The sequence below is a fragment of the Xylocopa sonorina genome, chromosome 1 (assembly GCF_050948175.1).
Source record: "Xylocopa sonorina isolate GNS202 chromosome 1, iyXylSono1_principal, whole genome shotgun sequence".
Lineage (NCBI taxonomy): Eukaryota > Metazoa > Arthropoda > Insecta > Hymenoptera > Apidae > Xylocopa > Xylocopa sonorina.
The window spans coordinates 17,173,770-17,198,108 of NC_135193.1; the positions used below are offsets into that span (position 1 = coordinate 17,173,770).

Here is a 24,339-nt window from a genome sequence, read left to right on the forward strand (position 1 = left end):
GTCGTTTCGCGCTGGGAGTCTTTTCATCGAAGAGTCCAGGTAGAGATCTATAGAGAAGAAATCACGTGGAAGTGAATACGACGAAGTCGGCTACGAATAACCGATCTGATTCATTTCGTGACGCGGATACGTTTGCGAAATGCACCGCGGGGGGTGAAAAGAATCGGAAGGCGGGCTGAGTTCAAGGACGGTGATCGAGGGAAAAGTGTCGTCGTCGTGGATGGATCCGCGCGAATCGAGGGGTCGAAGCGGGTTGAAGGTGAGAGCGAGACAAGGAGCTCCGCATCGGCGATCACGGGGTTCTTCTCTCGTTCGCGGCGATCGCCCGTACAAGCATCGAGGAAGGAACGGGAGCAGTTCGACGCGGGAGGGCCGGCGGAGGAGGGGTGCAAAAGCTCGGGCAGAGGATCAAGAAAAGACGAGTGAAGGAGAAGGAGAAGGTGGAAGGAGAAGGAGGAAGAGAGCGAGCGGTGAAGTAGCTGGCTAGAAATAACTAATAAGACATTCACTCTGAGACGGGCGGCCAGCCGGCCCGGACGAACGCGGTGCGTCTCGTGTACTCTCGTATAATCGGCAGCTTATCACCCCTCATCGATACGATAAAACACAACACACCGTTCGTATTCGCGGGGCAACGGTGACGAGGAGCGTGGCTACGGATCGGGGGAATATCGTTGTTGAACGCGGGCCTATACGTGCGTCCAGTGCCGTCGCCGGGAGCTAGTCGCGTATCGTTATCGCATCTCTTGGTGTCCTAGTTTCCGCGAAGTGCCTTCTACTGCTACCGGCTGCAATCTCCTCTGCTCCGGACTCTGTTGATTAAACGGAACGCGAACGTAACCAACGCGACCAACCGGCCAACCGAAAATAAACGGATGAATATATAAATGAAATAACGGAACGGAGAGAGCCGAGAGAGGAGAAAGGAGGGACCACGGAGAGGGAAAAGAGAGGAGAATAGAGGAAAAGAGAGCGGGGGCAAAGGAAACGGGGAAAGATCGGAAGGAACTACCATCAACCGTGTAATATATATATCGCCTCGAATCGAAGTGCTCAGTGTGAATCCGATTACTCTGGTTCGTGTGCCGATTCGCGGACAGGATCGCAGCCAGAGCGAGGGGCTGGTGTGCTCGCGCGAGAGAGGGACGAGGAATCCGCGATCGGATACGAGGGCCTGGACGCGGGAGAGGATCTCTTTTCGCCGCCGCCATCGGCCGTCTAATTTTAAGTGTTAGATAATGCACACCGGTGCGCACCGGTACGCTCCGTTACTAAAACGGTACAGCGCCGGCGATGCACACGCTCGCCCAGAGCGCACGCTCGTTCACGCGCTAACCATTGGCGTGGAAACGCTTCTTCTTCGTGTCTCCGATGCGAAAATCCGCAGCCACGGACGGGAAATGGAGAAACGGCGGTGATGCGTTCGCGCGGCGCGTTCCGTGATCGCCGAGCAGGGGACCCAGGAAATCTCGAGGATCCCGAATCTCTCGAAACTCGGTCCGTCCTCGCGCCAGAGGGGTTTTCACAGCCTTGCAAGCTCCAAGAGTTTCAAAGCGGAGGAGCTGGTTCACGGCGAGCCACGCTCCGGGCTGTTTATTATTTTAGAAGATCTTTCCGCTCTCTCCAGAGACGACTTATTAACGTCCTCTTTTTCTACGCGTGCCTCCGCAGGCTCCGGCTGCGATTCGGTGGCAGCAGACTCTTTCGGACGTTCCCGTAGAAAGTGAACTCGAGACTGTTTTCTAAATCTTTTTACCACGGATTCGAGACACCGGAGTGGTTTTTCCATCACCGCCGTGATCTCTCACGTCCACGCCTCTGCCCCGGCTCTCGTCGCCTCCTCGTTTTTCTGCCCGCTAACAAGTCTGTCCTCTTCGCTTCGACGGGCAAGCTTTGCGCTCGCAAACGGACGGCTACTTCTCTTTCCGTATCGCTTGGCAAGTTAACATCGCAACGATCGACTCGATTCGGTCACCTGTGCCCGGTGTGCGCTTAAAACTTTTTCACGCGCAACGTTTCTTCGTTCGCCTCGTTTCGCTGGCTCTTTTTTCCTCCTTTCTTTCTTTCTTCTTCTTCTTCTTCTTCTTTCGTCTTCTTCTCGCCTCGTCTCGATTCTCTTTTTCGAAACAGCAACCCTCCGGTGACCACCTTCTCTTCTCGCCCGATCTCGATCCGATCTCCTCTGTCCCTCTTAACCCCCACCAAACATCGCGCTCGCTAGTTCTCCCCCTTTCTCTATCCCTGTTCGCGCAGCTTCCACTCCTTCTCCGCGTTTCTCGCATCCCATCCTTCGATCCCACTATCTCCGTCTGTCTCTCCGTGCTCTAATATGGCCGGCCGGTGTCCAATTACTCGCTTCGTTCTCGCTACAGTTTTTCCAACGCTCTCTCCGCGACCGCGCGCCGTGCCGACGAAGAAAAGATCCTCATCAACCGTCGCGACGCGACCGTTCCATTTTCTGCTTTTTCTTCGCCGTCACGGTCGCCCGTTCGTCCCCGAACCGCCTCCTCCGTCCACCCCGTGCAACGTCCCATCGCTCGCCACCCCCAGCGCCCTTCCCCTCCAACGCTGCCGCCGCCGCCGCAGTCACCCAATCGACACCCAGTCCCCCTTCATCGTTCGAACGTTCGTCGTGCCTTTTTCCAAACGATCGTGCCGTAGATCTCGCGGAACGGAATCGATCCGGCGTGCGATTTAAATTGGGAAACCGTCGTGGCGCGACGACGACGACCGCCGGCGCCTCCGACAGTCGAGGGAAGGAGAGAGACAGAGAGAAAGAGGAAGCGATTAAAAATATATGCCACGGAGGGTGGGGCAAAAAAAACAAAAGAAAGATTCTCTAGGTTAGGAGAGACGAGGCGCGATTAAAGCGACGGAAAAAAAAGGGTATGAGATTTTCCCCACGTGGCGATTGTTCCTCCCGCTCTTTCACCAGGGAAATTGATGATTCCTGGATTACCGGTAATCCGCTGGCAAAGTGATTTTCACGCCGGATACCCTCCGGTAAAAGCGACGGAGGGAACTTTTTGTTTAACCGCGACACGGGTATCTTGGCTCGGGAATAACGTAATTAACGAACAAGCTGCCTTTGGAAATGTTCGGTGTGCGATCGCGAGGAATTCTTCCGTGGCACCGCTCGAGACCGCGTCCGACCGACGGTTTAGTTTATCTACTCGGGTCCAGTTCGCCGTCTGCCCAAACACCGACACGATCCACTTCGACCATTACACAGGGGGTTCGAGAAGAAACTTTGACGCCATTTTTCTTACGATCCTACGAATTTCAACCGTACCACCGCAACCTCACCTCACGGGGGGGAAGGGTGTAGTACAGTAACCACGGTTTCCCAATTTCCTCGCCTGCCGATTCGTGGTTATGTGATCGTCGCCGTCCGGTGTACACACGCGACGAGTCGTTTAACGGTGGTGATTTGATTTCCAGCTGTCACAGCGCCGGATATTGGTGATCGACAAGTGTTTCTACTTGGGGCCCCCATAGAGAGGGCCCCTAACCGGAAGAGGCCGCCGTAAGGCGGTCGATCTATCAAGTAAGTACCATCGTGCTTTGCCCCGTTCTCGTCCCCGAAACTCTAACATCACCGGTACTTACGCTTCGCACTCGCTCTTCGATCCAGCCCCGATCAGTTTGCTCGAATGATTGTGAATTAAAAATTCACTGAAAGGGGATTCCGGTTGAAAAAATATTTACCCAACTAAAATGGAATTTTAACGAACCTTTATTAGAGCCCAACGACGAATATCAGATTCTGTTTCGATACTGTTTGCCGTGCGAAAATCCCGCCCCGAACCGATCATCGACGCCGATGGAAATTTCGCGGATTATCGAAGGGGGACCCTGACGGGAATCTGGACGAGTCCGATCTCTCGTTAGATCCCTATCAGTGGCCTGTTTCTCGACGAAAGAAACGTCCGAAAGTTCGCCAGAATGATAGCGTGGCTCCCTTCTCCAAGCTATTAAGATCGTAGCCGGCGAATAAATGAATCCGAGCCAATCGATCTTCATTCGCGAGGCTTATGATCCTCTAGTAGCGCTAACTTCTCGCCGCAAACTTATTTCCTACACCGTTGTTGAAAAATCTGTTCGACGCGAGGAAACGACGGACGAGAGAAACGCCTCTATCGAACGTTTAATCGTTCGTCCGTCGATGCACGCGATTAGACGATTTATCCAGGAAATTAAAAACGACCACGCGAATAAACACGATACCGGCGAGCCGGCCAGAAATGGCGAGCGTCGGGTTAAAAAACATTATCGAGGAGCCGTGGGGACGCGTTCGCGGGCTGTAAAATTGAGCTGGTAAAAACGGTGTTTTCCGAACGAATTCAATTATCGTCTGTTCGCGAAATTTGCGTTCTTTCGAACGTGCCCGACAATAAATCGCTTTGGGACAACGAATGGAAATATTTTCCGCGCGTTTAAACCGATCGCGGGCTTCCGCGCGATCCTTTTTTTTCGGCCGGAACAGCGTTTTCAACCAAGTGCCCAGCCGCTTGATTAATCGGCGCGTTTTAATCTCGTTGCGACAATTTCGGAAATTGTTATCCTCAGAAAGGAGACGTAATCGTTTCGAACCTCAAATTTCAAATTAATTCCCATTCGAATTTCACGTTCGCCGACAGGCTTTCGCGAGTCGTTCACGAGCGAAACGAAACAGGTGATTACGGTAATTTAAAAATCAAACGAGAAACATTCTTTCAGCGAAGTGGGATTGTAATTTTTCTATTTAGAACAGCGGTCTATTCCATCGAGATGAACAGCTAATTAATTTCCACTCGCGTTAAGCGCCTTCTTTCCTATTCGACTCGCTGGAACGAGATGACTCTAATTACTCCTTTTCACTGGCGCGCATTCAAATCTCGCGGCAGCGTGAAACAGTAATTTCCAGCGAAACGTCGACGCGGCGGCCGCGCGCGCGGTCTCTGGTGAAAAAAAAAATTCCTCGGGCCAGAGCGGAAAATCACTTGACGGTGGAAGCTCGTTCGCGAGGAATCAACGAGCAGCAATTTCGTACGATGGCAGGAAAAAACTTAGTTACCGGGCTAGAGAGGGGGCTGCGAGCGAAATTTTGGCTCGTCATCCGTGCGAACGGAACGCGAGCGAAGAGGGGGCGACGGGGATTGGACGGCCACCGGCAAAGAAAGCGGGGAGGAGATGAAAAATGAAAAAAAAGCTGGGACGAGCGAGCGTTTAATTTGAAAGTCGTCGTTAACGAAACAGGCTGAGAAAAAGCGCGCGCGAAAGAGTCGCGATTCGGACGGTGCTATCCGCAAATTAGCGCCGTTAGACGCGCCGCGTTTCATTTCACTAATTAATGCCTGTTCCGCCGCCTCTGTCTCGAGCAGGAAATTCCGCCTTACAATGCGAACGGTCCCTCGAGTTTCATCCAGTTTTTCTGGTTCGCTTAACCGGCCGGACGAGTTGCGAGTGAGAGACATTAAAAGGGGGCAAAAAGAAATTGAAGCAGGACAACAAAATAACCGGTGTCCCGTCCAAATGGTTTGTTTCATTGAATACTTTTGTATCGGCCGACTAATGCATCTATCACGGGGGACCGGGCGAGATAACGTACGATAGGGTATAAATTCACAGTGTTGCAAAGACAAACGTCATCCGACCGACGCAGGAATCTACAATTCGGATTTAAACAATGACGTACATTCGTTATCCGTGACCGGCCCGGAACAGTTTATATCGAACCCATTCATCCTTCGATAAGAATAAATTCTAAACTGATAATCGGCCCGATACGTCAAAAGTCACGTGCGATCGTTACGCTATCCACGCGGATATAAATTCGGAAAGCGTTTCGGTTGTTCCTCGAATTAGATTTTTACGGTGCCGCATCGATATTTGTCTCCCGCCCTTTCTTAAGCTCCCGCCGCTCCCCCCTTTGTATTCCCTTGTTCGATCATCTCACTAGAAGATTGGATTTTCCATCGCGTTATTTTCAAAGGGACCCCGAAATGTAGGTCACCCTTCGAATCGTAGGCGAAACTTTTGTTATCCGCGCTCACGCTTATGCACTTTGTCGAACAATTTTTAACAGCACCGCGAAGCTGGGTTTCGACGCGAACGACACTGGCTGTTACATGCTAAATAGGAAACGGCCGGCGAAACGGCACGTCCCGAGGGACGCGACTGAAGCTTCGCGTCGCGTTGCGGAGCATTTTGAACACGTAAATCCGAACAATACTTGGCCGTGATCCCGTCAGGAATTAATGAATCGAGCGATTCAATTCGAAGCCACGTTCGTCCGAAACAATTCTCGCGTCCCCGTCGATCTTCACGATCGCTAAATACCCGCTTCGAAGGAATGCTCATCGTTTTAAATATCTTTCGAAAAATTGATCGTATCTAGACGACGTCGATCAAGAAGAGTGCGCTGTGTTTCTTTCGTATCCCCTAAATCACTGTTCAACGCCGAGGACAGACGCGAAAAACGGATTGGTCCGAGAGAAATTAGATCGATCCGCGACGTAGCGCAGCAAAAGTCGACGCCGGAAGAAAAATGAATTGCTTGTATTCGATGCTTACAGCGGACACGTGTGACGCAGTCGTACAAATGAAAATCCATTTTTCATCAAGGAAGACACATTCCTGGTCGACGAACCTCCGACGAGTTCGTCTCGCGTCTCAGCGATCCACCGATCCTTCGACGCCGCTTCGCAACGCCCTTTAAACCGCGCGTGACAGACTCACGCCCGGGCTCTTAATTTTTCTCTGTTTTCTCGAGGAGAGCCCGCGGAAAACGTCGTTACCTTAACGAAGTCGACGATTACTTTGAGATAATCATTCCCTAATGAGCTTACGTTTTCCTAACGGCGTGTTTCACTGGAACGAACCCTCTTATGGCGTCGGAACGAGCGACGGCAGAAATAATTTCGAAACCCCTTTTGATTTTCATTATCTCCGCTCGGGAAGCTGAACGTCACCGGGCATAGACCGTACCCGGTCGTTTAAATTGTTAAAGAGCCTCCTGTGAGCTCTCCGTTTGATAATTACGAGATCCCCGCTGATGAATGAAACCCTTTCAACCAACCCCTCCGTCCGATCGTCGATAATATCTCCGACGGGGTGGTCGGTCCTCTTCTAACAGAATCTATTTGTGTTTCAAATTGGTTTTTACAAAGTCGAAGTCGTTCTTCTCGCGGACACGTTCTAACATCGATCTCTTCCGAACCCTTTAGCAATTTGCGAGGTTTTTAGCTGATCGAGAGAGCCGACGGACGCGAAAAATCGGAAACGGGAAAGGGAAACTGACATTGTCATAAATCTGCGGAGGAAACGGGATCGCGGGCGTGGCGATCAGAAGTTGAACGCGTGCAGATAAAACTCGGACACTCGCGCGGTAACGATCCTCGAGGTTCTTCGTTCCTCGAGAAACGCGTCCTTTGTCATGGAAATTCGAGCATTTGCCTAGCTGCAGGAATCGTACAAACGCTTTGATTCCTTTCGCTCGAAAAGGAACTCCGTACGCAGGAAGAACGAACGTGCGTATGCATCAACGTCAAAAAATGGATGCCGATGGTTTGTTTCCCTCCTTCGATACCAAAGAAACGTTCGAAACATCGATGCTGAATGGGTTATACCGCGGTAACTTACAGTGGTAATTTAGTACTATTGCCAAAGACGATTTATCTATCTGGAACGATAAAACATAGAAATCTCGCGAAGCGTTATCCATCGATTCCCATAAATCGTCCGTCATATCTACTAATTTCCTACATACATCGAGACGCCTGAGAAATAGACGCCGCGTGAGCCACGGTGCGATAGAATGCAATTTTCTGTAACCACAGGAGGCTGCTGATCTGCTCAGCGACCAAAAAGATAGCGCGTCTCAAAATTCTGTCCTATTTCTTACGCTCGCGACATCGATCGCGTATTGTTCTACAATTTTCAGATCCATCGCGAGGAATTGCTTTTTATTCGGAAACATCGTTCCTCGTTTCCCATTAACTCGATACGAAAGGGTAAATGAAATTTTCACGGTTTTCAAATCGGTACAACTAAAATCGTTACCGAACAGTCGTTCGCGCTGTTTAATTCGACTTCGGGTAACTTTACATCAATTTCATCGCTCACAGCCGTGTTTGCCTCGTTTTATCTCTAAACTGGCCGACGGTAATTGTTAACAAACATGTTTAATTAGCTTTATCGCCGCTCGTTCCAGCCGCCGTATCTTTTTCTACGCGCGTTTGTAATTTTCGACGGTGAAATTGCTCGCTTTAACCGCCCGTCTCATTTCCCGCGCCGTGATTCACTGGCCCAGTTTTTCTTTTTTTTCTCTCTCCTCCTCCTGTACCCTCGACAACCGATCGGCTCCGTGCACGCCTTTCTATTGTTTAATTAACTCCGAACGGCACGCCCTCTATCTCGAATGGAAATTAATTATTTCAATCGGCGAAATAACTAAACGCAACCAGTTACGTACGATTAAGCTCCGTGGAACGTTTCAATCTGCATGAATAAATGAAGCGGCACCGATGGAACATTCGGGAGGAAACTGCATAATGCATAACGACACCGTGTCCTGTGTATCGCGAAGTCGATGGGCGAGCGCGCGACCAGCCAACCCACCCCGTCCACCGATAATCTCGGACCGGTTCTACAGATTTTTTTCACCCGGAGTGTCGCGAGAGGTACGAGCGGAAAGTTCCTCTTTCTTCTTCGAGGACATTTATTACGTGCCTAGCTGCACTTTGTACCTCGTTAGTCCGCGATGCACCCTTTCCACTGGGGCAGCCCACCGGGCGTTCCCGGCGCTCTCACGCGTGCAACACCACCGGAAACGAGGCTGGAGGCGGAATGGAACGGAATGGAACGAAGACCAGGTAGAAGAACGGACGAAGAGTAAAGCGTTGAAAGAGCACTAAACCAAGTGAACGCTGCGAGAGCTTATCCGCTCGGCTCTTGTCGGTGGAGTGATCCAATTTTAGGCAGGCCGGCCGATTTAAACTGGTCCACTGCACCGTTAGACACGGATTCAGTCTCGAGAACGTGTTGCACCGATCGGCTTTGTGCACGCCGACTGCCCGAGCGTATGGCGTACCTCTGCTAATTCGACGTAACGCAACTTGACTCGAAACTTCGAACGCGAACGGAGAAAAATTGCATCACCCAATTTTTGGCCCCCGAAAAATTTGATATCGACGATGAAAAATAAAAACGGCGTCGATCCGTCGCTCGAAGTTCGAAAACTTGAGAGTCTCGCTCGGGACACGATGGACGCGAAGGGCGGAACGGTCGAATCCGGCGGGTGTATTTCGCCGTCGAACAGGAAATAAGTACCGAATGCCAATCACCATCGGTGAAAGTGTACAAAACCGATCCCATTAGTCCTATTAGCGGCACGGCGGGATGCAAATGACCGTGGCATTCGTAAATTCACCGATTATCCGTTGTCGCGATTCAACCGTGGCGCGGATTCGATCGCCGAACAGCCCACGCAGCGGGCTCCATAACGAATTGCCCGCGGCTGCGTCCACATTATAACGCGACGCAACTAATGATAGAGCAGCTACGATCATTAGCGAGACCTTCTTGTCGATATCGGCCAGAATTTTTTTCGTCTACTCCAATTACACGCCCCTGCTTTCGTAGCTCTAATGCGGTTGCGATAAATCGGTCAGAAAGTCTCGCGAGGAGTCAGGCTTTCTCACTTTCCCAGCAGGTTTGATACTCGATCTCGATCGGAGGGCGTTAATGAAGAAGATTATGAAGAAATCGAAAGACAGAGAGAGAGGAGAGATGAACATCTATTCTCGATTCCCTTTTGCTCCACTTACTTCCGCTCATCATGCAAATCACAGAGAGAATATTCAGAAAACGAGACCCGTATCGCCGCGACGCGCTTCGTTCAACCTATTATTCTCGTAAAACCACGACCTGCCGCCAATTACTAGAAGGGTTAATTGGTCAATTGGGAGAATGAATTAACTGATTAACCGCGTCGCGCGAAACTGGAAGCGTATCGAGCCGCGGCGTACCACGGCTTGCCGCAGAAACGCGCACTACCACCGAAATATCGGTTCGCCTTCCGGTGTCGCGATAAATCTTGCGCCACGTCGCTGCGAAAGAAGTCCCCGGACTCCCAGATTCGTCGAGAAATTCTACGCTAATCGTACGCGTTCTTCGTTCCCTCTCGACGCGAACTTTCACCTCGCAAGTCTCACGGTGCGTCAACTTTTTTAACAACTTTAGCAACTTTGGCTAAAAGGAGGATAACCATCGCGACTTTGGACAAGAAGTAATCCGCGAGCGAAACTTGCTGTTATATACGCGTCAAGTATCAAATCCTTTCGAAAACTATGTTAAAAATTTGACTGACGCCGCGTAGGAAAGCACCGCGAGGTACTGTTTCGTGCATCTCGAGCACGAAATCGATATTCCAACGGTGCGTTCAAAGGAGACGAAGTTAAACGTGACAAGCTGCACCGAGGCTGCGGCGTAGAAACCTGCTGGCATAATCATTTCGTCGAGACGACACGGCCTTCGTCTCTGCGCGTTCTCGCAGCAACGGTTTCCGCCTCCGAATGTCTCTTATTTTCCGTGGATACGATAAGAGGAGCATTCGCGCCAGACGAAGACGAGACTGGCCCTCTCGACGCGATCCCCGCGTTATTCATCCCCCATTATTCTTCGAAACTCGCGGCGCATTCTTAGCACGGCACGAGAGTTTTCGTAAAAATGCTTGGAAATAATACGCCGTCGCTCGATACAAAGCGCGTGTTCACTTAACGCGGCCTCTTCGGAAGAATCGGGGCTGCCCTCTGTTATTTCCGCGGCTCTCCGCTCGGAAACCACCCTTCGAGCGCGTCGCTCGACGCTAAAAGTGCCGATTCGTCGTCAGAATTCTCGCCAGTTCTCCATTTCGGAAGTTCTCGGCGAATTAATACCGCGTAAGGAGCACCCTGGGCCGCGTTAAACTGGCACCGCGAGTATCCGAGTGCAGACTTCCCCATGAAATTTCATCAGTTCCGACTGCGGGCTGTGAGCCCGTGAGCTTCCTATTTTACGATCGCGTTCTATGTACGGGAAGCAATTCCTTTGACTCGACGGCATTAAAACGACGCGTTATTGCCTCGCATTAAGAGAATTCTTCGGGGTGCAGACGGGAAGAGGGCAACAAGGGATACACTGTTTAATTTTATTTATTCTCGCCGCAGAAATGTTCGCGGCTCTTGGACCGGATGTTGTTACAACCACCGGAGGGTTGTACAGGGTTCGAGGATCTTTTGTTCGCCCTCTAATCCTGATTCGATCGAGGATCCTTCGATCGACCGGTTCGTTAACGAAGAGCCCGATTTGTCTCGAGGCGAAGAAAGGCCAGGCAAAGTGAATCGATGGGGAAACAAAAGGGTCAACGGCGTGGCATAGTGAATAGTGGGAAGGCAACGTCTTTGTCGTCGGTTATTGTCCCCGTCAGCTTTCCGACAGCCACCTCCCCTCTCTCAAGGAAAATAAAAAGATTTCATTTGATTCGAGAACGCCTCGAGTCTCGAGCTCGCTGGCGAACGAGCCCACCCCGTCCAATTAAACTCAGAACCCTGTCCCGCAATTTCGTTCGAATAAAACGCGTGGACTTCTTACGATATTGTGTTCCTGATCTACGACGGCGCGTTAATTAAGATTAACAATGCGAAGCACGATGATCATCTCTTTGTTGACTCGGCATAGTTCTGATTCTGGCAGTCGCGCATTGTCGGGCATCGCCGACCTACGACCCATTTCTCTCCCCGGGCTGAATAAAGACCGTCCTCGCATAATGCCACCGTATTAATTGAAAAACTCCGAGATAAGGCGCCCTCGAGTCAAATATAAGTCGAGAATAACCGCGTAGAAACAGAAAATTGTGTGTACCCCGAGCAACAGGAACTCGATGGCCCTTCCGACCGAGGGCCTCGCGCACCCGTCATACGTGAAACCTTCCACGAGGATAACACGGAATCGTAATTTGCGAGAAATTTTTAATTGACTCCTCGAGCCGGCCCGTTAATTAAATTCCACGCTCACGGTTTACCAGCGGCGAACGGAAGTTACGGTCGCGTAACCGGCGATCAATCGATGTTTTCAGGCAGTTTCTATCTGCCGGACGGCTAACGCGTCGTCCCCGGGGCGAGGCTGGAACTTAGTTTTACCAAGTTTTATCACCAAGCTGTTTAACATCGTTCCGTAAACCGTTGTTAAGCGAGCATCGAGCGTAAAGGACGGGCCGTAGATTACGCGGTTAGAAGGCGAGAGGCGGCGTATTACTTCGCAATATCGTCCCGCAACTTTCGCCGTCTATTGTCCGGAATTTCAAGTTCGAACTCGGCGACGATTTTCCCAGAAATTGTACGCGGAAATCCCCCTTTGTTCGAGGCTCGTCGACGTCGACCACGTCCGACGATGTCAATATTGGAACATCTTTTGTAATTACGCGCTCAAGCATGGGACTGGTTCGAGGGGGAGAAACTGAACGCGCGAGCGGAGTCAGTGCCCGCTTCGGGATTCGTTGAACGGCGAAACGATTTACTAGACAGTCGATTTAAAGCGACGCCGTTATTATACGCGGAGAACTGGGTTACGCGATAAATTCTTCGAACCGATAACGAGCCATCCGAGCAATGAAAATGAACGCCTGCAACATAGAGTCCTCCTTCTCGCCTCTCGAGGAAGGCATAAATTCCTCGGCGCAGACACTGTTTCGCCCGGGAAATTACGATAATTCAACCTGCTCGAATCAGAAACACCGCTCGTGAAATATCACTGAAACCCTGACGAGAATTCTAATCGCGCATTACGAGCGGTCTCTTTAGTGACGAGACCTGATCGCCGCGTGGCCCTCGTTTTCGCCAAACTCGCATCGAATTATATGTATTTATTATCGACGCGGAGCCGCCGAACCCGCGAAACCGGGCACGCGCGACTTTCTCCGGCGACTGTTTGTTCGATTTTCTGGAAAGAGCGCGAGCAAACATTGTTGAACCGCTGCCAGCAGAAGAACGGACCTCTAACGCGATAAACAACACGGCCAAAGAAGCCTTAAATCTTTCCGTTTTGTTATTGCGACGGGATCGTCGCGGTCAGAGGCGCAGCTCGCAAATCTTCGTTCCGCGCGCTTTAATCGTCGCGGCGCGATATCGTTTTTCGCGTGGACGTCGCGGCCCCGTGATGTACAACGCGGGTGGTCGCGCCGTTGGTTTCCGCGTGCATCGCTACAGAAATAATGGCGGAAAATCCGGGGGGATGGGCGGAGGAGAGACGGCGAGGTGGCAAGGAGAAGGCAGAAAGAATACAAAAGGGGCGAGGGAAAAAAAGGGATGGCGATGGGACGTTTTTAAATTGACACGATGACTTCGAAGAGGGGGTGGACGCGCAAAACAGCGTGACGTGCCTTAAAATATTACCACCGACCTCGGTTATCAACCGTTCGCGTGAAAAGGAGGAAGGAACAAGAGAAGGTCCCTTTTATTGTAACCGGGCGTCGAGGTCGCGCGCTGTGTCACGAGACGGGAAGTGCACGGTGCTCGCTTTTGTCGAGTTTCGGTTATTTTTTCGATCACGCTCGAATAAATTGCCAGGTAGGATAGAACGGTGGATGATTAAAAGAAATTCTCCTGCACCGAGTAGATATATCGCGCTAGATTAACGCAAACGAGATTCCCCGTGTCTTCGTGCGATCGCGACATAACAGGAAGTTAAGCCGCGCCCCGACGGTCCCGTTACACGACCCTGCCACATTTTTCTCGCAGGGTATCCTCCCTCTCGTTTCTTTCATTAGAAACCACGCTACGTTTACAGTTACTAAATCACTACCCCCGCGCGACGATGTACGCGAGATGAAACCGTGATCAGAGCGGCCATCGTTCTTTCCCGACGCACTTCATCGACGCGCCGTTCTCCTTACATCGACGCGAATTAAACGAGGAACAATGGCCACCCTCGAACACGTATCGGATGCCTCGATAAATTATTCGCCCGAGCGAAAGAAGAGTTCAGGGTATAATCGAGGGGGAATAACGCTGGAGCGATTCGGTTCACGTCTCGCGATAGAATTTTTCACCGAATCGAGTGGCCTTAGCTGTTAACAGGGGGTAGAAACGGAGGAGGATGCACGTAGCACGTAACCGAGGTGAAACACGAACGAGGGTCCTCTAATAAAACATTTTCCGGTCGCATGACTGTTGCGCGATGATAGCGCGCGGTGCCTCGAGCAATCTGGCCGGTTCGCGTCCACCACCCTCGAATGTAAAACCTTGCTCATTCGTCCCGAAGTTGAATGGATTCGCGTGACCGAGGAGAAACAAGCTGGGCGTAACTCGTGTTTATCTTGTCCCCGAGTCGAAGCCACGGGGCCATCTATCCGTATTCTGAGCCGAGGTTCTTTATCGACCAGCACTGCGACAATTTTAATGCCGAACTTTCGCGGTTGATACCGGAGGAAGGACGGTCGAAGGGCAAATTAGCGGGTGGTTTAACCCGGGGCTGGTGCACACGGCTGAATCTCCGGCGGCGGCGAGGGGGAAAGAACGTAAATGTCATTATTTGAACGAAATTTGTCAGAAAATGTAGGCGATTGTGGAAACGGAACGGCACCGGCGAAACTTTCCAACGTAATTACGGGTAGCTCAGGTGCGCCACGCGAATATGAACACGCGGTTCGTGACTGTCGCGCTCGAGAACAGTTGTTCGGAATTTTATACGCCCGCGACGTGCCCCCTCGCGCTAACTACCTAATCGTACAAAAAGCGCCGCGGCTTGCTGTTTAACGCGTTATCCTTTGTAACAGCCGTGGAACTTTCGCTTGTGGATTAGCCGAGCGAACTGCCCGTAGAGACAAACCGGCGAAACGGTGCTTATCAGGGGAAATATCGAACCAGGAGCCGCCACGTACGTGGAAAGAATAAGTATCGTGGATCGACGGGAACCGGCGGTGTACGCGCGGAAGATTAACGACGGCGTTGCTGTACAGCGATGAAAATTCATGGATAATCGGTGAAACGAAACGAGCCGTCGAAAAACAGAAAGTACAGGTCGCCATTAACGCGATACGCGCGTCGAATACGAAGGGAGAAAGGGCGAGGGCGGAGAGGATTCGCGCGACGATGGGGATGAGAAAACAGCGTGGAAGTAAGGCGAGTCGGGAAAGTCCTATGGGGAGAAAGAGCGAGGCGGAAAGCGAGGGTTGGAGCTGAGCCGGTGGTGAAAAAAGTTCCAGCCGGTCGGCTGACAGTGGAAAAATTCATACGGATTTATCCTGGATAGGGACTGCATTTTAGCTGGGCATTTGTCAATTAGAAAGCTCGAAAGGGCTACAAAGCGCGAGGGGCGTGTTGGGAATTTTTTCGCTGCCGACGGGAATCGATTAAAATGAACGGTGAACGAACGATGGCACGCCGTTTCGAAACTGTTCTGGCGCTTGGTTAATTGGAAAAAGAATACTCGACGAAAGTACCGACGCTGATGACGAATTTCATTAAATATGAGGCGCATTCGATTTTCCGCTACCTATTAGGGACGTGTTCGACTAATAATTCATAGGGAGAATCGTGCCGATCCCGCTTAAACTCCTCGGAATTTCAGTAGCGTTTTGCGTCAGTGTTTCGCAAGCCGCGAGGAATATTTAATGATCCATAATGAACGCGTGTTATCGCGACAATGAAAACAGCCAGATAGAGGCCGCGTCCGATTCGTTCGCTGCGGATAATTATATCCTGCCGTCACGGTTGATGACAAAGCTTCGAGCGTATAATGGGGGGGGGGGGGGGGGGGAATTCAGTCGAAAAAATTCGATTCAGTGGAATTTATCGACAAATGAGCCACGCGAGGACAAAAATAAACAGCGGCCAACAGGAACGTTCGATCAATCCGATACGAATTACGTTACACGTGCGTGACGCGGCCAATTAAATCGATCAACGCACTGCGATACGATTAATACGAACGAACCGCCGGGTAAAACGATGCGGATACAATGAGTTTAATGCCGTGGTAACCCTTTTATGCCGGATAATACATCTATTATTGCGGTGTCGCGCGTTAAACGCGACCGGATACGCCCCGCGTACATTTTTCACCGTGCCAAATGGAATTCCGCGAGCGTTATGAGCAATTTTCATTTAACGATCGTGTTCATTTGCAAGCGAATCACCAGGTACGCTCGATCGCGTCTCGCTCGCGATGGAACCGATTCACGTTACAATACTCCCGTTTTCTTTGAGCAAGAATTTTCGCGCCGATTACTCTCCATTGTCCGGCGACTTAAAATTAGTATACGATTCGGAATAGCAGAGGAGAAGCAGCGCGATTTAAAGAGCGACGCTTCGCGTCGACAATAGCGGACCGCGTTAAGCGACAATGGGTCTAATTAAATCGACACCCTCTTCTAACCCCCGACTCTAACCGTGGCAAGAGTGCCACCACTAGGTAAGAAAATTCCCAGTTATCGACTACGTGACGGAGCCGGCCGCCGACCGAGTTTTTCGACGGTTCGAAACGGCCACCCGGTAAATACCCGCGCAGAAAGCTGTCTTGCCGACGAGAGAAAAGCTCGGGTCGATAAGAAAAGCAGCGTACCGCCGTGGCCATTCCGAGAGCTCGCCATCAGAAAACGCAGCGCTGGAGAACCGAAACGGGCCCGGCTATCTTTAGCGCGGATTTCCACGCAGACGTTAGACGCTAATAGAACCATAGAATCGACGATCGGGTACACGTTCTCACGAGTACCACTATTTCTGGACGAAGACTTTTTCACTTCCCAATCGAAGCCCCGCGATCGTTCGCCCAAAGGTACATCGCGCCGCGTGCCCTCGTCCCCCTGAGAGCATCCACTCCGTTCTCCGCGCCCCTCGTTTCTACCATTTTCGAGGAAGCGCGAGTAACAACGTTCGTCTTCTCGAAACGTGTGTCTTCCTCTTTGGTCGTTTCGAGGGTTTAATTGAGAGAACGCGGAGACGACAGAGAGGAGACAAGAATTCCGTGACCGGCAACGAAATCGATACGAAAGGAATGTTATTGCAGCGTTTCGATATCACCGACTACTAGGAATGTCTGGTCATACTGGTGCATCGTGGATGGTTTTTTTTCCGGATGATCGTACACGGGGATGGAAAGCGAATCCATCGAGCTCGGCAGCCCTCGAAAATTTTCCTGCGTAACAGTATCCGATCATCGGGATTAGCCTTTAATATTGGCCTCGGTGCGCTTGGCCTGTTGCCAGATTGAATATAATTGATATCGATTCACGACTGACGCCGTGCACGTCGCTGCATCGTTTTAACTTTAATCACGGTAAACGGGTTAACTCGCGATTCCCGATCAACGTCTCGTACCGCTCGTCGCTCAGCGCGTTCGTAACGATCGTTTCGTCGATTCGCGTCGGTTGTCCTCTAAATACAGGGGAATAAGATAATTACGATATCGCGAGTAGAATCGCAATTACAATAAGATGTAGAACGAGGCGAAAATACTCCGCTGTCGGAGACGAGGGCTCGCGAAGATCCGCGCGACCGGCCGGTATGAATGCATCGTCTAAATTTATCGAGTCGCGTTGGCGTACCGATAAATAAATCATCGATCACGAGGTGACGAACAGAGACAAATATCCGTGCACGGGATCTAAAACGGGAACGATAATTAAAGACGCGGAAAAATAACAATGGCCGACGGTCCACTTTCACTGTTCCGTATCGATTCCCGATACGAGGCCAGCTGACAGGAAATTGAATCGGAATTTCCATCGATCCCCGCGGCGGAACGCCGAAATGCATATTAATGGAGGCGTTAAACAGAACGGTTTATTAAATGCCGCTCGTTACGCCGGGACCGGCAGTCCCCGGCTACAAAACGGACAATTGGAAATTAGAAATCAAATCCGGCATTGTCGCGGACAATTTAGAGTGAACGACATTCGACCAGGGAATTCTGCTCCGCCGTTGACAACGACTTCGGCCGGGGAATTTAATTGCGATTGATGAATGAAATTGGAAGCTTCCCACTGTTCTACAGGGGACGCCGTCCCTTCGCCGTCAACAATTTCCATCTTATTGAAACGTTTCACCGCACAGTCCTTCGACAGTTCGCGTCCGCGGTTCGTTTGCTCGTGAGAAATTGGAAAATTCTTCAAAACGATGCCTCCAGAAATGCGTTATATTTGTATCAAGGTCTCTTTTGTCGCTTCTCGCACGGTCGTTCACGCTCCCACGCACGCGTATCTCTCTCTCTCTCTCTCTCTGTCTCGCAATCGAAAACGGTTGCTCGATTCCGCGGCCAATACGTTCAGTGAGAAATCGTCGTCGAGACACGCGCGAGTCCGACGTGGAACACGCACGCGTGCGTGAATTCTAAGCGTCCGTGTGAGTTCCTCGCGTGGATCTTTCGTCGAAAAACGAGCCGGCGGAAATCGAAGGTCTCCGTCTAAGTATAGCACCCGCCTCGCTAGCGTAAGTCTGGCCACTGACGTCGAAAAGTGTCAGTATACCCTGGACCGACCGATTCCAGAAGCACGCCGATCCGCGCCGCTCAGTACACCGCGGATCGATCGCGCAGCATCGCATCGCGTGTGCCGCGTCTATCGCGATCCACTTTCACGGCTAACCGAAGGGGTACGGATCGATGAAGCGCGCCCGCGAGAGTGTGTCGCGTGTGAATTCAGCATTTTGTGCACGTTTCTAAACTTCGTCCGTTCTCCGCGAGCTAGGAAAAACGACAAAAGAAAAAAGAGTCCTCTTCATTCGCGTCCCTACCTACCGCTTCGTTCATTTTAGCCGCTGGTTTTTTCTTCCACGATCGAGAGACAGCCACTCGAATTTGTTTTATGCCGACGCTTTGAAGTTCGCGATCGAAGAGGGGAAAAAGAGAGACGGAGGAGAGTTTAACATATAATTCTCTGGGTACGTATGCGAGCTACGCGAATACTGGATAAACCGAGTACCATTTTGCCTGTCGTAAACAGATCGATCGAGTTCGAGTAGCCTCGCGAAAATGCTGACAACTTTCGGAAAATTGCCACGCGACCTTATCGGACGCGAATCGGGATATCCTCGAATAACCAGCGGGACCAAGAAAATTTGGAACGTCCACGTGCGCCGGTGCATCTTTCAACGTGCGTGAGACGAAAATATGAGATCGTTAGAGCAGAATGCGTCCCTCGTTCGGATGAATAAATTCCGCACCGTCACGATTTGGACGGAGGCTACGCAGACCGACGGTTGACAAATTCTCAACGTATACCGGGGTTCAAAGAATCGTTGGAAATAAAGCAAAGGGTATCGCGTTTCACGCGATTTCTACATCTAGCCGAGGAGCATGGGGCGAGTAGACCGAGCGAACGCGGGGTCGGATTCGAGCGATGGCCGGTCGAAACGACGCCCACGGCTTTCGTTTCGGCTCGAACCAGACAAAGGAGAAAGCTGAATCAGCCCGCGACGCCATTCGATTAGTTGGCGCGAAAATAATAACGCGCCACGTGCATCCGCGTCTCGCGCCCCGCCGCCCAACGTGAATTCGAGGAACCTGACGAACGTTGTACTCGCGGTTCTTGCTAAAAAAAGGACTTCCCTCGCGACCTTGAAATCGCGACAAGTGGAAAAGCTCTCGAAATCAAACTAGAAACTTCGCGCGCGGCGACTTTCCATTGTCCCTCGTGCTGCGTTTGATCCCCGACGATACGCAGATCGGCTCCGCTCTTTGTCCCCCTCCGTTCTCGGAACGTCTTTCTATTTTTCACCGAAATTTCCCCGCGATCAAGAACAGCTCACTGTTTTTGCACTTTGTTGCCCGCTGAACAAATATCGTCGCCAAAAATATCATCCGCGTTGGATCTCGATACCGATTCCGAGCAACCGGCTAGTCATTTGCGAAAACAATGAGTTAAGCTAAACAACATTGACGCCCGGCCAAATAATCTGTTATTCGGTCTCGATCGTTGCTAGATAACAACATGCGAGATCGACGCAACGCGAAGATCCACACCAATGCTGGAGGCCGCGAAGCTTCCGGTTCGCTGCTAGGATTAACATTCCGTTTAGTACCTCCGCCGTGGCATCCTGAAAGTTGCTAATACAATACCCACCGGCGTCTAGCCGCCTGTTGCACCCTAGAATTCGCTTCAAGATCAACAAGTGGTTCGTCTAAGAGTATAACAATGCCTTCTAACGGTTCCCGGTGGTTTCCGCGCGGCGAGTCACACCGCGAGCCCGATCGGCCCTTGGCACGGCCTTCGAACCGCGTCTGCCTACGAGTATCCTGCCCGTTGCGAAACCGACAATGAATTTTGGCTCTGGCCGCGTGTCCGAGAGAACGAACGCTTCGAAATAATCCCCGATACTTCGTCGCGGTTCTACGCGCGTGTAGCCGGATTTTAAATTTAACCCACCCGCGTTCATCGGTGTCTCTCTCTCTCTCTCTCTCTCTCTCTCTCTCTCTCTCTCTCTCTCTCTCTCTCTCTCTCTCTCTCTCTCTCTCTCTCGAGGCTCGATCGGAGGACGAGCCAGAGCCGCCGGATAAATTATCGCCGGAGGCTTCCCGCGCGACGGTTCGTTTCACGACAAAGTTGAACGCGTCACGCGGTCGTTTCTACGCTTATTAATGACCCGCGAGAGACGGCGATCTTCCACGGAAAATCTGAATAAGAAACAATTTCGAAACGTTTAGGATAATCGGTGTTCGAAGGTCTCTAGTCGACGAGGGTGTATTATTGGAACGTTGATCGAATCCGTAGGCCGCGCGATCGAGAGTAGATCTCGCGGTTTCATGGAAATTCGTACGAATTATTTTGCTTGGCTCGAAATACGACACTCTAGCGATCTACGGATTCGAGTTTCGCACGCGGACCAAGGTAGACTCCGCTTACGATCATTCTGTGCCGAAATCCGGGCTATAAATCGACCGAGAATGATATGAAACAGCGATCGCGTCGCCAAACCGTTGGCCAAATCGCGGGATCGTTCCAACTCGCGACGTACGTACAAAGTTCGCGAGGACGTTACTCGCGGAGTTCACCCATCTTTTCGAGCACCAACGTCCCGTCGATGATACACCGTGCCTCGAAATAGAAGAGCAACGACTTTTTCGAAACCACTTGGCATTGTCTCGTTGGACCACGGGACGAGACTTCGTTAAGTCAGATCGAACCCTTTTGCCACAAAAGGGTGAACGACGAAAGGATCGCGATTTATCTCTGGTAGCTCGTCGGTTGACTCGCGATAGGAGGACGTAATAACTCGTAGGGAACCCTGGGACACGATGAATAACGACTTGGCAGAATAGCGATCTCGAATTGCAACAGGCTACGGATTACACGTTTCGACTATTTATTAGCTATGACGAGGATGACTCGGTATATCGAATAGTGGCGTAAGGCTCCCGGTTATTTTACAGGAAATTGATTAAACCTGTGACGCGTGTCGACTGAAACGAATTTCTTTTAATATAACAAGATCATCCTCGGGCTGGCTCCGTGTGTCTCGGATGTTTCGCGTTTTTCAAGCGTTCAAAAATAAACTAGGATTCGAGCAACGAGACGACCGACGAGTGACGAGTTGTTTTCTCTGTGCTTTCAGGCATGGAGCAGTTCGAGCAACTGCTAACGTGCGCGATATGCCTGGACCGGTACAGGAACCCGAAGCTCTTGCCGTGCCAGCACAGCTTCTGCATGGAACCGTGCATGGATGGCCTGGTTGACTACGTCCGTCGACAGGTGAAATGTCCAGAATGCCGCGCGGAACATCGTATACCTTATCAGGTGAGCAAGCGTTAACTTTTTCCGCGATTACACGCGAACCACTTCCGCGTCTCGCGAAACGTTATTACTTTCCTTCAGGCGCGAGTCCGCGAGTTTTCGTTGTTTCTCTGCAAGTTCGCGGAAACAAAAGCAATGGTAAAGGTTAGCATCGCGCTTCCTCTCAGACGGGAAAACTCGTTCGATCAGCGGAATTAAAATTGGTTCGCGCGACGTCAAGCGGCTCGTTTGACGTCAGCGTTGGATCGGGGAAGAAACGCGAGCTCGCCGCTCGAGGCAAAGCCGAAACGAACGATAACGCCGTACGCGCACGTCCGTGAAATTAAATATATACCCGCGAACCCGGTTTCGTTTAACCGGGTATAATACGCGTGGGCTCATCTTTATTCAACGACGAATCTACGGGGGATCTCGTGAAATTGGATCGAGTCCCGCGTTTCGTACCGACGCCTCCGCGCGGATCGTTTCTCTTACTTTTTCACCATCCGAAAACCGCGACCGTTCGACGTCGGTTGACCTTAATTGGAAAGCTCAAAACCCCGTAGGAATGCGAACGCGAATCGCGCTACTAAAATGATAGCCTCGAGAACAACCACGGGAAAATAGAAATCGAGAGGAAAGTAAGGCGACGCGAGGTGGTAAACCGAGGAAATGCAGCGGAAACGACTCCACCGTGGAATTCAATTTCAGATAAAAGCTACGCGCGCTCGTCTCGCGATCAAAGTCGGCCCCCCGAAAAGGGCCCCCGTTTCGAAACTCTTTCGCGGTTCTAAATCCAATGGCGTTGTCACCAGGGTGTGCAGGCGTTCCCGACCAACGTGACCCTGCAGCGATTCCTGGAATTGCACATCGAGATCACCGGGGAGCTACCGGACCCGACCAGCGGCCAGACGATGGAACGTTGCGGCGTCTGCTCCGAGAAGAGCTACTGCTCCCTCTGCGTCCACTGTGAGAAAAAGTGCTGCCCCGAATGCAAGGACGCTCACATGGACATCCTCAGGCGCGAAATAACGCGCATCAATTCCCAGGTAAGCGTTGCTTTTCTCCGATGAGAATCTATTTTTGAACGCGGCGAGGTAACCTTGCCAGAGAGAAGTCGACGTGGAAATATCGACTCGTCGAGCCGAGGGAAAGGGTTTCACGGTCGAACACCCGCGAACCCCTTCACCCTCGCGTCTACCAGCCTCGACTAATTTACCGGTTACGCGTTTCTATCTGAAAATCGATGTGCACGCGAATCGTCTCGCGAGATGTTCACGGTTATCGCCTCCGGTCATAAGACGAAGAAGAATCTGCGATCGGGTATTTCTCGACGCGAAGCGGGTAGAATGGGGAAAAAGGTAGTCGTGGCTGAACTTCAGGATCGATTCGACCGATCAAAGTCCACGACGCTATACGCGACTCGATTCGCCCTAGCCGTACGAAAAACGTGCCGGATCGCACGTTCCTCGCGCGCGGCTCCCATTCGCTTCTCTCCATCGGTCCGCAACGCGGACTGATTTCACCGGGCGACTTCCATTTTCCGGCTGCTCTCCTCCCACCGTATTCCGGGGTTCTCGAAAATCCACGCGTTAAGTTATTGGAAAAATGACGGCGTCGCGTTGAAACGCGAACGTAATCTCAAGATCGCGCGACGGAGAAATGGAACGGTTGAAACTTCCACCGAGCGTGTCGAATGTAGACGCGCGAGTTACCAAGTGACGTAGAACCCGACGATAACGTACCTGGGCAGGTGGTAACACGTTATCCGCGAATTCACCTTGTACGTTACCAGCGGGATGATAAAGGCAGACCAAGTAAATTTTTCCCATTTCGTCGCTGGCCATTCCCAGGCCTATCGTTCTCGAATTCTTCCATACCAGTTGAGCGAAGTGGCGATCCTCCAAGCATCGTACCTCCTTCGCCCCGTACTTGAAGTAATTACCCTCTCGATACCTGGCGACCGATTGAATTCAATTCTTCGACGCGTATTCCAAGTTCGAAAACTAACCACGATTCCAATGGATCCTGCGGCTTGATATCACGAGGCACGTCCCTCCAGAAGCTCACGTATATATTCTCGCCGTGCTCCGGGTCCGATCTGTACTCGATAACAGCCTTTCTCGCCAATCTCTCCGCCCATTCTTGCGCTGGCTCGTTCAGCTTGAAAAGAATTTTACTCGTTAAACGCGAAATCTCCCGGCTACGTCCGAGATTCCGTTCTACCGTGTTACGTTTCAACGTTATCGAAATTTACCACCCACCAGTCGGGGTGTTTTCGCGTCAATAAAAATGTGCAGAGGCGGTTCCCAGAGAAATGGCTCTGTTCAATATTTCATGCAGCCCCCGTGGAGTAAACGAGCCCACCGCGAGTAGAATATTTCTGCGGGGAAATAAGAGGGAACCCTTGTATACCTGATCATCGATTGTTAATGGCGGAGAACCGTGAATGGCTCGGTACCGATTATGCAGTTCCAGGAAATCTTCCACGAACCTTGGAGGAAAATTTCTGTAACGAAAAGAACGCCACGGTTATCCCTCTGTATAGATCCAGCAAATATTTTGGTATTCCAATATTATGATTACTCCATTTTTAATCGTAACGTTCTCAAGAC

At 51.2% G+C, this 24,339-nt stretch overlaps 1 protein-coding gene across 3 annotated transcripts in view; it reads left to right on the plus strand.

Annotated features, from left to right (window-relative positions):
* Positions 1–449: 449 nt before the first annotated feature.
* Positions 450–24,339, plus strand: part of Tn (tripartite motif containing protein thin) — a 41,590-nt gene continuing 17,700 nt past the window's right edge. Inside the window, exons 1-4 of one of the 3 annotated variants that reach the window (XM_076903856.1) lie at positions 450–545; positions 3,442–3,547; positions 21,567–21,748; positions 22,540–22,773. In XM_076903856.1, coding sequence (XP_076759971.1) covers positions 21,569–21,748; positions 22,540–22,773 — 414 coding nt within the window. In that variant the 5' untranslated portion in view covers positions 450–545; positions 3,442–3,547; positions 21,567–21,568. The remainder of the gene's footprint in view (positions 546–3,441; positions 3,548–21,566; positions 21,749–22,539; positions 22,774–24,339) is intronic. The other 2 variants (XM_076903841.1, XM_076903847.1) reach the window with 2 other exon arrangements.